General features: G+C 41.6%; 1 protein-coding gene across 1 annotated transcript in view; it reads left to right on the forward strand.

Annotated features, from left to right (window-relative positions):
- The first annotated feature begins 875 nt into the window (after positions 1–875).
- The window catches only part of LOC311009491 (sodium/calcium exchanger 1-like), a 75,794-nt gene continuing 59,138 nt past the window's right edge, over positions 876–17,531 (forward strand). The window contains exons 1-9 of the mRNA XM_084003702.1: positions 876–1,044; positions 3,074–3,213; positions 3,686–3,838; positions 3,932–4,159; positions 4,240–4,644; positions 14,033–14,143; positions 14,230–14,382; positions 16,289–16,385; positions 16,575–16,766. Of these exons, the coding sequence (XP_083859828.1) occupies positions 891–1,044; positions 3,074–3,213; positions 3,686–3,838; positions 3,932–4,159; positions 4,240–4,644; positions 14,033–14,143; positions 14,230–14,382; positions 16,289–16,385; positions 16,575–16,766 (1,633 nt within the window). The 5' untranslated portion in view covers positions 876–890. The remainder of the gene's footprint in view (positions 1,045–3,073; positions 3,214–3,685; positions 3,839–3,931; positions 4,160–4,239; positions 4,645–14,032; positions 14,144–14,229; positions 14,383–16,288; positions 16,386–16,574; positions 16,767–17,531) is intronic.

The raw sequence follows: 17,531 nt of genomic DNA on the forward strand, positions 1-17,531 counted from the left end.
CATTTTAGCATCCCCAAAAATAATAATAGCCTAATTATTAATTATTGTTATTTTCTGAAATCTACTGAAATTTACTGAAAAGTGAAGGAGAAGAAGACTTTCATGGCTCAGATTAAACACAAGTACATTGCAACATTTGAAAATCAAATTGCTCAATGTTGTGACAGAGAACATTATTAATATTTATTATTTACTCATAAAGTGTTTGGTTTGATCGTCTTGTGTCTATTTCCACATTTAAGGGATGAAATATTTCTAGAAATCTTCATAGTTCTGAAATCCACATTACAAAGAGTACACTATATGTACTGACTGACTGTTCAACAGTCCACATTAAAAACAAGAGCTGATCGATTTGTCTTTTATCTTGGCTCCTGAGGAGCTTTGGGCCAGCTACATCTACTTCAGCTTTATTATAGACTCTATATTTTAACTTTATTACAGATGCTGTAATAAAGTGTATCATCACGTACAGATGTGTTTTCATCAGCCTTGCATTTATGTAGTGTAATGACCTTTCATTGTTGCTTTTATTGCTTCTGTATCTGTTTCTAATCCACCACAAGCACTTTGCAACCACCTCCTATTGAGTTCGGTAAACAAAGGAAGAATGTTAACTTCACATAAATTATAGGGTTTTGCTGCGGATGCTTTTCCTCACCCTCTCCACCCACTCTCTACATGCTTTAATTAAAGGCACCTGAGCCGAGTTTTTTTTACAGTGAAAACAATGAAACCAGCAGGAATAGTCCATGAGAGTCTAAGTGTGTGATTGAAAGGTTGAATAAGTCTCTCCTTTCTCTGTCTACCTCCAGGATTTGGACGTTCCTCCAGGCTGCACCGACCCAGTAGAAGTCAGTAGAGTCCAGTGAAGGCCTGACTCAGCAGAAATGTGTCCAGCACAGTCCTCTCTCACCTCCCACCTCTCTTCATACCTCCTCTTCTTCGTCCTCTCCGCCTTAATCCTCCTGTCATGTCCTGGATCAGTCAACGCAGGGTCAACGGAGAAAAACTGTTCTGTTAGTGGAGACCCCTGTCAGGAAGGTGGGTTGGTCTTATGTGTGAGGAAACTGCAGTCTCCTGCATGAAGTGTGGGATTAACAAGATGAGATGTGTTTTACCTAAAGGCCTTTGCATGCTGAGTCCACCTTTTCTGTCCTGAGTAGTTGTACGTTACAAAATAAACGACCTCACGTTGTGCCATCATGTTTGTACACAGACTCTGAAACATTTGTCTGTCAAAAAAGTTTTCAAGGTTCAGTTTTCTGCATTTTTGCTCTCAGAGCTCCCGTAGAGCTACAAATATCCTTACAACGTACACGCTTGTCCCCCTCGTCGCTCAAAGCAAGGCGCTGTACGACAAACAGTCTGAAGACGATAAAGATGCAGAGATGAAGGACAGATTTTAGCTTGGGACTTACTGCCAGCTGCTGTTGTCAATTGGATCGCGGAAATTGACCGAAGTCATGAAGTCCACCTGGAACTGACCGGAATAGTTGCACAGCTCCCTCATCAGCAGGTGAAATACTTCTTTATGCCCCCTCAGGATTAGATGGACCCAATATTTGCCTTTTCTTTTTCTTCAAGAAGAGAGAGGACCACAAATTCTTCCTCACAGCTGGATGACTCGTTTTGCAAATTCTCAGTCACGGTCTCAGTGTGCAGAACTAATTTTATCGGATGACACCAAGAAACAAACATGATTTCATACAAAGTCATGCAAAGACATCATAAATGCAAATTCATGGTGCGATTGACCCGACATGAACGAGGTGAATGTGTCAAATTCATGTGAAATTCTCTTGCGTCTCACGCGTCTCTAAAGCCTCTCAGAATCCCGTCATCCTGACGCTGCTGAATCATACATGGAGGAAACAAAGCAGAGGTCTACCATAGCTCCTAATTAGAAACCAGACCAGACTATGTGGAAAAACCAGAGACTGTCTGTGGTCCAAGCAACGGTGTATTGTCTAGATGACATTATTAGAAGTGTTGAGGGAGCAGCAAAAATGTTAGCATAGCCTAGCACCCATCAATCCAAACTCCATTCAGAAAACAAGCATTTTAAAAGTTGTTTGCTTGTCGTCTTACAGACAGACCTAACCAAGCATGACTCAGCACTTTTTATGATTCACCATCATTATGTAGCACACAGCTAAATAGTTTATTTACAGCTGTGGTAAAACAGCCCACTTGCTTTCTTGCTACAGTGTATACAGGATGGTGATGTCAAACCAAAATTTTTTTTTTTTTTAAATGTAATCTTCACATTAATGTTCACATAAATGTAATCTGCAGAGGCACACATCTTCTAACCCTAACCCTTTCAAACTGGCTCATTTACAGTGTTTTCATTTTTAAATGAATTAATGAAATAATTTCAAATAAATGTGTATGCCACTGTTCAAATGACAGCAGTAGATGCATTACATCATATGGCTTGACTGCATTCATGGATTTATAATGCATCTAGGCAGAATTAATAAACAACGTTAGATTGCACTATGCATAGCCTAGTTATTGGAGCAAATATAAAAGACCATACCTACTTTATATCCAGCCACAGAGCACTTATGTACTGGTGGGCTAAAGAACTGCAGGTATTCCTATAATGTTTTTAAAAAGCAATGTTGTCCCTTGTCATATACAGTCACAACTTCAGAGTCATGGCTGAACTACATAGTTTATTTAGTTTTTCAAATTTTGGTACTGGTTTATTCGTCTATAGCCTTTAAACTATAGTGCTGTGTATTTTACCAGCTCACTCTGTGTGGTTTGTCCGGAGGCTCTGCACACAACAAGAAAGATTTCATTTGTTGGTGCATAGTTTAGTTGAACAATGTCAGACACAGAATATTCATAACGCAGCCACGTATGAACGAAAAACTGTTGAATTTCTCCCTTGTCAACTGGTGCCATTCCCGAATAACATCTGATTGACACTGAGCTTTTTAGGAAATGCCCAAGGTGTCAGACTGTATATGACTACTGAGCTCATCACAGAAAATGGTTGCAACCAAATGGCACGTGTGATTCTTTGCTGCAAAACTGATCTTTTTTTGTTACATTTCAGGAGTGGTACTGCCCGTTTGGAACCCTCAGAACCCATCTGTAGGAGACAAAGTGGCGCGGGCCATTGTTTACTTCGTAGCACTCATCTATATGTTCCTGGGCATGAGCATAATAGCGGACCGATTCATGTCTTCTATAGAGGTAGAGATGAATAAGCACACATTCTACAAATCTTTCTAATTTATCCTCATGACAGTGGATTAATGCAGTTATATATAATCATTGTCATCATCTGTTTGAGGAAACACATTAAATCTAATCATTATAACTTATGCTTGACAGGCTCAGTGGCATCTTTGGAAGATAATTCAATTGCTTTCCATTCCTTGTTTTTCCTCATCACTTTCCTCTCCTTCATTTTGGTCTTCCTTTCTTTCCTCTCCTGCTCTTATTACTTTCCTTTAATATTGTTGTGTGACTCCTCTTTTCTTCTTTCCTTTTATTTCCTCCTTATCACTTTCCTTTATTTTCACTTTGGTGCACCCTCAACTCCTCTTTGCTTTCATTATTTTCTGTTGCTTTTCTTTTTTTTTCTTCTTTCCTTTCCTGTCCTTTACATTTGGGGCACCCTCTACTTTCCTTGCCTATGCTTCTTGTCTCCTCTCCTCTCCAGGTCATAACCTCCCAGGAGAAGGAAATTACTATAAAAAGGCTGAATGGTGAGACCACCACAGCTACAGTCCGGATCTGGAATGAGACTGTTTCCAATCTCACGTTAATGGCTTTGGGTTCTAGTGCTCCCGAGATACTGCTGTCAGTTATTGAGGTGAGCGCAACATGAGCTGGATAAGCTACATTAGTTGAACATAATACAGAATGTAATGGTAACATTGTTATCTGACTTCCATCCCACCCATAGGTGTGTGGTCACGGCTTCGAGGCTGGTTCTCTGGGTCCCAGTACCATCGTCGGGAGTGCTGCCTTTAACATGTTCGTCATCATTGCCTTGTGCGTGTACGTGGTCCCTGATGGAGAGACACGCAAGATCAAACACCTTCGGGTGTTCTTCGTCACAGCGGCCTGGAGCATCTTTGCCTACATATGGCTCTACCTCATTTTGAATCAGTTTTCCCCTGGAGAGGTGGAGGTGAGGCTAGACCGACATGAAAGCTTGGTAGGAAGTAAGAAAACAAGGGAGTTGTTAACTCCATCTCTTCTCTAATCTAGGTGTGGGAGGCGGTGTTGACCTTTCTCTTCTTCCCGCTCTGCGTGGTCCAGGCCTGGGTGGCCGACCGCCGCCTCCTCTTCTACAAGTACGTCCGCAAGCGTTACCGTGCTAACAAGAACCGTGGCATCATCATTGAGACAGAGGGAGGGACGGACAGAGGGATGGGCATGGCTGCTGGAGGACCACTTGGCCCGGGCGGGTTCACCAAGATGGACATGCTGGAGCTGGATGGACAGATGGCATTGAATTGTCACAGTGGGATGGACGGAGCGATGATGGAGGAGGGAGGAGCAAAGGACGAGGAGGACGAGGCCAGAAGGGACATGGCGAGGACGCTGAAGGATCTGAAGCAGAGGCACCCAGATAAAGACATGGAGCAGCTTATCGAGATGGCTAACTATCAGGTTTGTGTGCTAATATGTGCATGTTAATTAATTCATGTTGGGTATATATTTTAATGGAATAGTTTGACATTATTGTATTTTTTGCCAAAAGGTTGAGAAAATCATTGCTGCTCTCAAGTTTGTGTGTTCAGTATGCAGCTGGATCTGGGCAGGGATTAGCTTAGCTTTGCATAAAGACCAGCTAAGCTGTTCAAAGTTCAAAGCTCTCAAATTAACATCAGCAACAGAAACACTGTGGTTGTTAGGGAACGTTTATGAAATGTTGTGTTTTATGGGACGATACATTATTAAGCTATTTTTCAGCAAACAGTGGCAAGGCACAGTGACTTCCTGGATTTGCCATTTACAGACAAAAGATAGAATGTCATCTTTTCTGTTTCTACGGATGAATCCAATGAGATGATAGATCATTACTGCATTTTAGACATGCTAGTGGACTGATTACCCTTGTTTCCAGTTAAAATGTTATGCTAAGCTAATCACTTGTTTATTCCAGCTGCACAATAGACAAACATGAAATTTTTCTCATTTAATTATTGACAAAATAACAAAATGTCAAGTTATCAAAGACATTAGGTTTTTTCATGCTTTCACAATTTTCAGACAAAGATAGGTAAAAGCAGTTTTAATATCCAACCAGCAATTCTGCTAGAATGAAAGTTGTTGCTTTGAATAATACATATTGTATCTTAGGGAAGGGAGGATGTTCACCTTAAAAGCCAGCCCACCATAACAGTGCACTGCTGCACTCATGGCTATAACCTTACTGCTAATTGAATATTCCCTCCCTCCCTTTTTGTGTCTGTCGACCACACACACAGCGGGTTCCAATAGTAGCAACACATCCGTGGGCTGAACGGAGCAGATGGTGGTGGCAGACTGGTAGCTGAATAAAACCCCAAACTAGGGACGTCAACGCTTAACAAGGATGTTTTTGACCGGTTACACACAGTCTATATAATAATAATAATAATAATAATAATAATAATAATAATAATAATAATAACAATAATAACTATAATAATAATAATAATAAACTTTATTCATATAGTACTTTTTAAAACAAAAGTTACAAAGTGCTTCACATTGCATCATTAAAACAAAACAATACAACAACAATAGAACAGCAATATAACTCGAACAGGAACAAGTAGACTATGGGTTGTAGGCAGGAAAGGGTTGTGATGATAGTGTGATCATATGTCTGAGGTCCTCAGCAAGAGCATGCCAGAGACAAGGGTTCATAACAGAAAAGCCTCTGCCCCCCCTTTGTTACCAGCCTGGACCTGGGAACAGTTGGTATTTACCAGAGGACCTAAGAATGTGTGTTTAAATGTTATTATTAAAATGTTGAAACTAATTCTAAAATGCATGTGCACCCAAGGACAAAATGGGGGTGAAATGGTCATATTTTCTGGAGTTGGTTAAAATCCTTGCTTCTGAGTTTTGAACCAGTTGTAGACGGGAAATGGAACCTTGACCTAAACCAGAATTACAGTAATCCAGCCTTGAGGAGAAAAGGGCATGGATTACTTTCTCTAGGTCAAAAAAGAACATTTGCACAAACACTTGTATGGTCTCTGAATGACAAGAAATTAGAATTAGAACCACTAGAATGTTTCTTCAGTACATGTCTTAATTTTGATTCATCAACCACATGATTAGACACAATTTGATGAAAGCCAATTCTCTAAAATTGTAAAACACAGAATTTAAAAAAATTAAAATGGAAAACACAAATTTAAACAGATGTCATTGGGCCCTACACAGTGTATGATGATGATTTACCAAGACTGAAGAGAAGGTTCTCTGGTTGAGTTTGGATGCAAACCAACAGAGGGCAGAGTCAGAGATGCCAACCCATTTCTCAAGGCGATTGAGCAGAATGTAATGGTCAACAGTATCAAATGCGGCACTGAAATCTAGAAGTACCACAACTGAGCAGTAAACAGCATCAGCTGAAACCAGGTGATCATTGGAAACCTTTAAAAGGGCAGTTTCTAAGCTGTGGTGAGATCTGAAACCTGATTGACATTTTTCAAATATATTATTGGCTGTAATAAACTATTATTGCTGCTTTTTCGAAAACTTTGGAGAATGGTAATTAAGAGATTGGTCTGTAACTGTTAAATTCCAGGGGATCCAGATTGGGTTCCTTTAACCGTTTCCGTGGCCGTCCTATTTTTTGAAGAAAAAGCTGAAAACAATATATCCAAAGTAAAATGGTTACTGTTCTTGAACCCCTATGACTACAGGCACAAAGCTGAGCATTCCTGAAAGCTAACCCTTTGAAGTTTCTTCTCCAAGTGTCAGATTTACTCTATGGGCCCTAGTTTCGTAGACCAGGCGCAGTCAGCTCTCAGCGCACCTGCGCCACGCCGACGGGGTGTGTCCGCCTGGACTTTGCAAGTTTCGTGCACCGCGCAGGCCTGCGCAGGCTCGCGCAGGCTCGCGCAGGCTCGCGCAGGCTCGCACAGGCACACCTCCCGTCACTCCCACCCGCGCAAGTGGGAAAGAGGGAGGAGAAGAAGGCGTGAGTGGGAGACGAGGAGGAGACGAGGCATGGATTAACACAGCCGATTCAGATCTTCACCAATCAAATGAGCTCCTCTCCTCACCTTTAATACGTTAGGCCTCCCCTAACGTATTGTTATTATTCAGTGCAAGATCCGTCACTTGACAACCCGATGACAGAAGCAGCGCCGCCGCTCCCACAACGCGCATCAAGCGCTGTGCGTGCGTATCATAATAATAACAATGCCCATATTATAAAAAACAGGAGAGAGAGAGGGAGATGTTTTGGTCCGAGAGGCTGAGTTTCCGTTACGCGTGCCATCTGCCTTTGATCTGACGTCAGATGTGACGGGACAATCTATATAGATATAAATTCACATGTTGATTCAATTAGTTGCATTAAATAGTGTTTGTTGTGATTATGCATTGCATTTAAATGTGCCTGGAACTGTGGAAACCTGCCTGTGAGATCTCGGTGACGTGTGTGCACTGCGCGCCGTCAGCCAAACTTCCACTCCGCCAGCTGTGATTCGCCTTGAATGAATGGACTTTATTTACGCCTTGCGCCTTGCGCCGAGAGTAGACCAGGTTGGAGCTGGCGGGCTTTCAGCGCAGGGCTTTTTTCCCACGAAACTTCCGCTACGCCAAGCTGAATCTGTGATGCCTCCCCCTGCTGCACCGCCACACCCATCTTGGTGCAGGCGATCCACAAGCCTGACCAACAACTGGTAGAAAGTAGATAAAAAACACCCAAAAATGAGTGTTTGGCAGTGGTTTTTGTAGGGCAATGTCCAGACGAGTTGCATTTGGCACAAAGTGTGCCAACATGTGCCAAATGAGATTATGGGTATTTTAAGGTATATAATTCTACTTTTTTTTGTTTATTTCACCAATACTACAACTACTACTAATAAAAACTAATTTTTTTTCTATTTTTTATTCTACACAGCGATCTGCGCATAAGCGCTTCTACTGTAAAACCACTACATCCGGTTATGCAGGAGAATTGAGCGTCAACCCAATAGTTTCCAATCATGCATGCGCATGCATTTGCCTCGCAAAACCAGGCATTCTGGGAAAAAAACGTCACAAATGCTGGTGATAGGGGAATTCGACTTGATGTAGCAGCCTGCAGCGCGCTACCTAACGTGATGTATTGTGGGTTGAAAGCGATGCATGATGGCTAGAATTTGTGTCCGAGTTTGCAGCCGACTGCAAAGACGTCACAGGGTCGCGACCATATCACGTGACCCAAAACATCGCGGGAACAAGTTTTTAAGAGCCGCTTCTTGCAGCGCTTGGCAGCGCGGTCTACGACGGCTGCAATCGGCTTGTCCACACCTCCACTACAGCGGAATGGTTCTCATTGGTTAAAAGTTCAATGACGTGTGTTCAGGTCTGCACTCGGCGGCCACCTTGTGGTGAAATGATTTAATGATTTGCCTTTTTATTTTGGTCGCTTTGATGTCATGGCTTGATCTAAAGTTCTGTGCATTGTGTTGTGAGTAGGCCTATTTATTTGTGAGGTCTGGTTAATACAAACATAGAATGATAATACAAATATACTGGAAAAAAAGAATGCCTTCCACATGTTGCCTTACGTGTGTGTGTGTGTGTGTATATATATATATATATATAGCATATCCTCTTTGGTTTGCTGCCGTGTTCTATCGCTTGAACACCATAGTCACGTTGACTTTGTTGTCCGACTTGACGGTGTTTGGCTAAAGTCTCTTTTAGAGCCCGCCCCCTCAGACACCTGAAGCTCTCGTCGGCGTGATAAGTCAAGTCAAGCCAAGACCATCCTAAACAAGCCTGATAACTTCCCTTTGCGACATGTCACATGACTTTAAAAACTTGCTGTATCTCCAGGGTACCTCCCTCCGCATGCTTTTTTTTATTGTATTTTTTTTATTTAAACATAAGATCATACAGTGTCTCACAGAGGATATACAATCATAATAACATAAAAAAAACATAACACGAGGACAGGCAAAACCATACAAATAACACACAGAAAGACTAGGGGGATTAAGTGGAAGTAATTAAGTATTCTAAACAAAAACTTTTAAATAAAAACACCAAGCATCTTAAATTTACAGGCTGGAGCGTAGACATTAAGGTACAAATCCAAGGCCATCACTCAAAATACTTATCTTATTTGCAATTTTGCTGCAATGCATTTTCTTGAGTGATTTAAAAAACAACTTAAAATAATTTAGAAACCAATCAAAGGAGGGTTCAGTAGTACACCATTTACAACAGTGTAACAATATTAACCAAGTCAGAAACAGAAGCATTCAGATTATCCATGTAAAATAAAACGTGAGAAATCTCAAAAATTGGGATGTCAGTAATCTTCAATAATAACCAATGTCTTATGTTTGACCAGAATATTTGGGACAAAGGACATAAAAAAAATATGTGTTCTAAAGTTTCTTCATATACTAAATAGTATTTTTCTGTAAAAAAAATTAGAAATAAATGTAGTTTGTCATTACTGTCATAATACTTAAAATAACAGGCAGATTGTTCACTGTTTACTGATAAAGTCTGTCATTTTTTTAAACAGTAAACAGTTTTGTACACTATTTTCAAAGAACAGAAAAACTACTGACTCTAAATTAGAGTCATATACAGTAAAATTAGGATTTTTTTTTACAGTGTGGTTTTGGAGATATTACTAAAATTGATGACAAGGTCTTCAGTGGTGGGAAGAGCCATATGGTGTGTTCCAGTTGTACTCGGAAATCGGGATATCCGAGCTCCGAGTCGGAAATTTCAACTGGAACGAGCCCCGAGGTCGGATTTCCGACTCGGAAAGTCGGACGATCCACACAAGCCCGACTTGACATTTAAAGATGGCTTTCCCGGTTGTAAACAGTAACGTTTCTGATGACCGATAAAAGGGCGATCGATACTTTTTGTAAACAATGAAATACGTTGAAAGACTTTGTGTTTTCTCTTAATCCACCGTGTTTGCAGGTTGCAGAAGGACCGCATATTTGTCCAGAAGGTGTTTATATTCGGACAAGGCAAGCGCAAGAATAACTTTTGTAGATGTAGCCATCTTGTTTCCTCTTCCGTTTTTGGCCGTTGGCTACTTTTTCCGACTTTGTAACTGAAACGCTGATAACTCGGGCGTGGCGTCATTCCCAGCTCCGGCTTCCGACTTCTGAGTTAAATGGAACGCACCAATAAAACATATTGATTCAAGGATTCAATTATGTTCTGGAATTCTTCGACCAAGGAGTTGCAGGGGCAACATATTTACATTAAAATCTCCTAGGAGCGGAATCCTTTCATACATTGGCATGATGTGAGATATAAGATCGGAGAAGTCCTGCAGAAAGGCTCGATTTGGTTTAGGTGGTCTATAGACTAAAACACCGAGCATTGGGGTTTTACCTGTGATTAAAAAACAAAGATGTTCAGAAGAGGAATAGCGACCTAATGAGATTAAAGAGCATTTGTGATGAGTTTTGTAGATGACTGCTTGGCCACCTCCACATCCCGATGACCTGCGCTGATTCAGATGAGAGTACGAGGAGTGGAGTTCAATTAAAGTCCACCCATATCCTTGGAAATACGTCTATGCAATTAGATCGAATAATATCCTGACAGAGAAATTACTTATTTGAGAGAGGTTTAACAACTCAATTTTGACTGGATTTGCATGATTAAGGTCAGAGGTCTTCAATGTTTTTCAGCCACCCCCTGGCCTATAGTGACCTGGTGGAGGGACCCCCTATTACACATGGTATAAAATTGTGTTACTTACTAAACCGGTCAATAATAATGTGTAGTGCAGCTTATAGTGCCAGGTATAATCATGTATGTAATGATGTATACAATGCTAAGCCATTAAGATAATAATTGTTGACAGATTCATATATTTACAGAACATATTTTAATTCTATATTGGAATTTCTACATCACAATTTCACAACATAACATTGAATAAATAGGACGATTTGTATTTGCATATTACAGGTTGTATCCATGGTGATGTGTATTTTTGGAAGAAGTAAAGCATGGGAATCAATCATTTTGGGGACCCCCTGCAGTAACCCTGTGGAGCCCCTAGGGGTCACGGATCCCCTATTGAAGATCTCTGATTAAGATGATGAGTAGAAATACACTGGATATTTATAAATGGTGATGGTTGCATCTCCTTGTGAGTGCTTTCATTGATGATGGGTACGGTATAGGATTTACATGGACTGGAATGGAGCAAGCTTCATACTGTGTGAGAAAGTAGACCTGTAGAGGAAAATCATAGACACCAGCATCATTTTAATAACAGACAGGTGTGGCGGTCAATGGTGTGGCCGATAGAGGGGGCTAACTAGGAAACGAGCACTCTGTGGTGGTGACCTTGTGTCCTTCGGGGAGCTGGTCACCATGAGTGAAGAGAAACATTGCATAATTGAAAACGTGATTTATTCACATATTTGTGAATTTCTCCACTTTGAACACAATGAGAAAAGCATGGGGCATTTGTATATTTAACAATTACTTTCAAGCATATAGCAATTGGAATTGTGTTAATAATTGTGTGATAAATGTGTGTGGACAGTGATAATAATTTAATGATATTTTTATTTATTTCAATCATGTTACAAATGTGGCCCTGTGATAGACTGGCGTCCTGTCCAGGGTGTACCCTGCCTTCGCCCAATGACAGCTGGGATCGGCTCCAGCCCCCCCGTCACCCTAAATACACGATAAGCGGTAGAAAATGGATGGATGGATGGATGTTACAAATGTTTGACAAAAACGAAACTAAAACCATAAAATGAAATATAAATACAGCAAACGGTCAAACAGGAAGGAGGAGCTGCTGGAACTGAAGCCGTTCAGTGAACGAGCTGTCTATAAAATCAACAACATGTGGAGAAGTGGACGATGCGCTTTTTGTAGTCCATTATTGTAGTTTCCCGAGCGCAGACGCACGTCAATCGGCGGTGCCAATCATCAGCTGTCAATCATCAGCGGCCGCGTTATAATGACGTAGCTTAGTGAAAGTCCGGCGGATTCTCTGAGCACCGCGGTCGACTTTTCCTAAGTCCTTTTGAGTTCTCCTATCGCCTTTCCTTAACCCCGTGACGTTTTCCCCAGAGGTCAAGGAATAGAAGTTAGTGTTCTCTTTTGAACACACTTGAATATGGTGGTAGCCACACTGCTTTTCCCCATTCCAGTTTTTCCCAAGATGACAATTTGAATTGTGCTTGACGCTGAAAGAGAATATTAACTGTTATTCTCTGTCTTTTGAGACTCGTGTATGAGAATGTGTTAGTATCAACAGTTTTTTTTTCTCTTATTTCTTAGACATGCCTTTTCTGAACTCTGGTTTTGACCACATCCTCCTAGTCCATGTGAAGGGTACTTTAAACATACTTTTAGCATCTGGGTCCTGTGTGAACACAAACCTGCGCAGGACTTCATTGGTGAAAGTTGATGTCATGTACTACTGCACCAATCAGAAATGATCAGAGTCTGATGACAGTTGTGTGACTGCTCAATCAAATCTGGTCAAATCTCAGATCTGCCATATCTGAGCTGCTCCCCATGTCGCCCGGCTGCTGCTGCTATAGTGGTGACTCTCAGGAAGCCATAATAAATCCACCTCTCCGTGCCAAACATTTCACTGACATTCCACATATGGACAATAAGAGGTTTCTTCATCTGTAGCTGAGAGGTGGTAGAGGTAGTGCTTTCTAGTTTATAGCAGCTGACAAAGCTCTCGGCAACAGTTTCCTCACTAGATATAGATGACGTAGATGACGCTGTTGAAATGTTACGAGATGATCAACGGTCGATGCGTCATAAATAGCAAACATATGACTCGTCGTCATGCTTGACAGCTAGTTACTGATTTGATAACAATAGTTATCCTGCCTGCATGTCTCAAGTGTGGTAATTTTAATGATAATTTAGCAAAAAAATATTATTTGTCATAGAGTAATGTACTGAATACCTCAAAGTGACTGAAACTTTAACTTTCTCTTCAAGTTGTTTGAAGAGAATATTGCAACCCAGCCTGTTGTGGTGGAGTCCATCATGTTTGAAAAAGGAGAAGCGGTTCCAAAAGAGATTACAATTGTTGATAAAGCCTATATTGCATGCTTTGCAAGCAGACTGGAGCCTTCCAGATGTCCTTAACAGGTTCAAAGGGTCGATAAAATCGTCCTTGGTCAGCTCAGACTGTCTGTGAGCTGCATCATATGTCCTCCCATGGACAACCACACTCCCCCTACAGGATGGGAGTAGAGGAGCAACCCAGGAAGCTTATGGGATGATGGGAGCCGTAGCTCCCGGAAGGCAGTGAGTAGCGGCGTTGAAAAAGTGGACGTTTCTGATTGTGCATTCTCCGACGATTTATTTAGTTTGGGAGGAATGAGGACCAGCCCACCTCAGACCAGGACGGCTTGGGAGTTGAGCAGGAGGATGTCTTCGGGCATGTAGGATTCCATGCAACAGTATATGGAGGGTCGCAGAGAGTCAGTGGATCGGTCGGGTATTAAATTGTTATTTAGCCATACATTTGAATTGAAATCATTACATATTGATAAGACTCATTAAGGATCTGAAGGTTAATACTCATTTATTTAGACTTTAGAAATATCTTTGTCAAACATGACTACAGCTCCAACATCACCAACTTTTGTGAGGATCTGTGTCCAAACCCCAGTGAATGTGTAGCCGACCTTTTGACCTCTGGTCTAACCATGGAGATGTAAGAACCCGAGAGAGGTTTAGTGCTAAATAGCATCTGTTTGTTTAAAAGTGGAAACTTTTTAAAAAGAAAGATGAAAAGCAAATCAAGTCATAGATAAACATGAGGAATTCAATTGATTATTTTTTTTATCAGGTCCTGATGCAGCAGCAGAAGAGCAGAGCGTTCTACCGTATCCAGGCAACCAGGATGATGATCGGAGCCGGCAACATCCTCAAGAAGCATGCTGCCGACCAGGCTCGCAAGGTGAGACAAACAAACAACAAACAAAATGTCCCCTCATCACCATTATTCAAAGGCAAGGAAGTGAGCTGTGTGTCTTTTGCTTCCAGGTGGTGAGCAGCCATGAGACCCAGGCTCAGGAGGATGACCCCCACACCATCAGGATGGAGTTTGAACCTCCTTTGTACCAGTGCTTTGAAAACTGTGGCTCCTTAAAACTGACTGTTGCCAGACATGGAGGAGACTCTGGAGTAACTGTCAAGGTGTGTGTTTGTGTGTCTGTGTCATTAATGTGTCACTGTGGAGTTCAGAAGAACAGGAATCATATAGTACTACATGTGTGTGAGGGAGAGAACACATACAAAAGCAGACACCACAGGAAACAAAAATCTATTGTGAACATGGACTGTCTGTAAGAAGTGGACTTATTCGTGGTGACGTCCCCAACTTACTGCACTTGACTTCTGGTGTGAAGCTGCTAACAAAGTTAGCTTCATAATTCAAGGTCAACTTTACAGCTAAGGGTTAAAGGAGAAATCCGGTCATTTTTGACCCCATTTTCATTGTCGTTGTCATCCCAACTTATTAGAAGCAAAAAACCCGACAAAAATTGACGTTGCCTAGCCCGAGATCTGTACCTGCCTGGCAGCCTTCCAGACTCGCTCCAATGCTAACCCATTGGGGCAACTTTTATCTGCTTTCCTGGGCATCAGAAAACAATTCCAAGACCTATGCAACACAGGTTGGGTCCGTACGAGACACGACGGTGCTCGTTTAGCTCAAATAGTGTGCCAAAACGACATAAATATGTGTGTTTTTGCATGGAGTTACTCACCTCAAATCACCCTGTAGACATTAGCAGTAGATAGCCGAGCGCCTGTCGTCCCTCCCAGTCACCGCAGAAACAAAAACGTTTTCCTCGTAGTTTTGATTTTGTATCCATAAAGAAACGATCGAGCAGTGCAGTCGTCATGTCCGTAATAAATCCATGAAGCTGTTATGTCCATATGTATGACTGTGTTACAACATAGAAACGATAGCTTCAGCTAGTAACGTGCCGGGCGCTCTGTCCCAGTCACCGCAGAAACGAAAACGTTTTCCTCGTAGTTTTGATTTTGTATCCATAAAGAAACGATCGAGCAGTGTGTTAATGTGGTAATGTTAAGACTTTAACATTCTCGTAGACCTAATATTATGACTTTATTCTCTTAATATCCATCCATCCATCCATCCATCCATTGTCTACCGCTTATCCTGTATTCAGGGTCATGGGGGAGCTGGAGCCGATCCCAGCTGTCATTGGGCGAAGGCAGGGTACACCCTGGACAGGACGCCAGTCTATCGCAGGGCTTTATTCTCGTAATATTATGACTTTATTCTCGTAATTAAAAAAAATATATTTATATTTGTTTCTCTTAGTCTGGCCCTAATACTCCGTCGTAATATGGTCATATTTCTCACCGGGATGTTTAAATATAACTGAATCGTTGACTTCACATATTATAGGAAATATTGATTAAATGGGTGAATTGATATTACAGAGTGAATTAAAAATATTGGTGTGTTGGTTTACTGTCAGCAGTGTTGAATGTAAAGCTGCCGAAACTCTCAGTCTATCGCGGTGAAGCAGCCCTCACTGTTTATATGACCAACAACATAGGGTAAGGTATAAGATGAGCTTTTTGTAGTCCATCTTCAGAACATTGTAGTTTCACCATGACAGCGCTGAGTGAAAGTGTCTTTTCCTCAATCCTGATAAATGAATTCTTCTGATCATCTTTCCTTGTTAGGGAAGTCAATTTTTTTGCTTTTCCTAGAGGCTTCCTCAGATTATGTTTAAGTAATCAGATTTGTTTCCATTATAACATAACAGGAGACATAATCTCAACGATGTTATTTGGTTAAAAGCCTTTGTATGTGCAGATGGAGAGAAGATAGAGAGAAAGGACAGGATACTACCGTCAGGTCTTTACTATCATGCTATATCTGACCAGAGGGCTTCATTTAAGGCATCTCTCTCTTCATCTCTGTATTCTCCCTCTCTTTGTGTTTATCTGGCCGTTTGATATGTTTTCACTTCTGTTTGATCTTTTGACTCTCTACACTCTCGTCTCACACTCGTCTCACCCCTCTTACCATATCTTGTGTATATGTTCCTATCTGTCCCAGGTGGATTATCGTACAGAAGATGGCACAGCCAACGCTGGTTCAGACTATGAGTTTGCAGAGGGAACGCTGCTGTTTAAACCAGGAGAGTCCCTCAAAGGTAAAACCGACAGCAATACTTTATGGCATATTTTCAAAAACACATGAGAATGAGGCTCAGATAGTGGTCATATGGAGCTCTATAGGCAACAAAAATAGGATTTTAAGGTTTATTATTAAAATATTTACCATGTACCATGAACTTTTCTGTACCCAAATAAACGTCCAAAAATGTCTATTCTTTTACCAGAGATCACAGTCGGAGTGATTGACGACGACATCTTTGAGGAGGACGAGTACTTCTACGTCCACCTCAGTAACCCTCGGCTGGTTGGTTATCCTGAGATTGGCACCGTCCCTCTGGATGCCAGCACCGCCCCCAAGGCTGTGCTGGGTGACAACCACACAGCCACGGTGACCATCTATGATGACGATCACGCAGGTAATAGGATCCCAGAATAATGTCTGAAAATCTTTATACAGATACACACAATAGTGACAGAGATGAAGTCAGGGGTTTACCAGTGAGGGTAAAATGGAGCGTGAGATGGTCAGGTGGTTCGGTGCGGCGGGAGAACATCAGGGGGAGAAGAGAGGAAGGTTAAAAGCCTGGGATATTTTAATGCAGTGCTGTAAAAAATTTGCCCCCTTCCAGACATCCTTCTTTTCTTTTGCATATTTGTCACACTTTATTGTTTCAGATCATCGAATACATTTTAATATTATACAAATCAAATCAAATCAAATCAAGCTTTATGTATATGGCACTTTTCATACTTTACAGTAGCACAAAGTGCCTCACAGAAAATAAAAGCGAACAAAACAAAAACGAAACAAGATATGAACAACAAAGAACACCATGAAACCCAAGCCTCTCACCCCCACAAATATACACACAGAGATACACAGAGACATACACACTCACGCACACACATAGCCATATGCACCGAGATCTGAGGTGAGGAAGAATCATGGTCCATGACTGCAGGGGGCGCCGCCACAGGGACCACCCCAGCCCAGGCAGACAGGAGGCTCCACACCACGGTGTAGAGCTCTCCAGCCACCCGGGCCAGGGCTGTCCACAGGACAGAACCCCCAACGGTGGACCAGAAACAACTCCCGGTGTGGTGGGCCCCCAGGAGGAAACACTGGAAAACCGAGGGGCTAAAACAGTAAAATAAGATAAAAGGTAGAACCTAAAAACTGA

The sequence above is a fragment of the Eutrigla gurnardus genome (assembly GCF_963514095.1).
Source record: "Eutrigla gurnardus genome assembly, chromosome: 23".
NCBI lineage: Eukaryota > Metazoa > Chordata > Actinopteri > Perciformes > Triglidae > Eutrigla > Eutrigla gurnardus.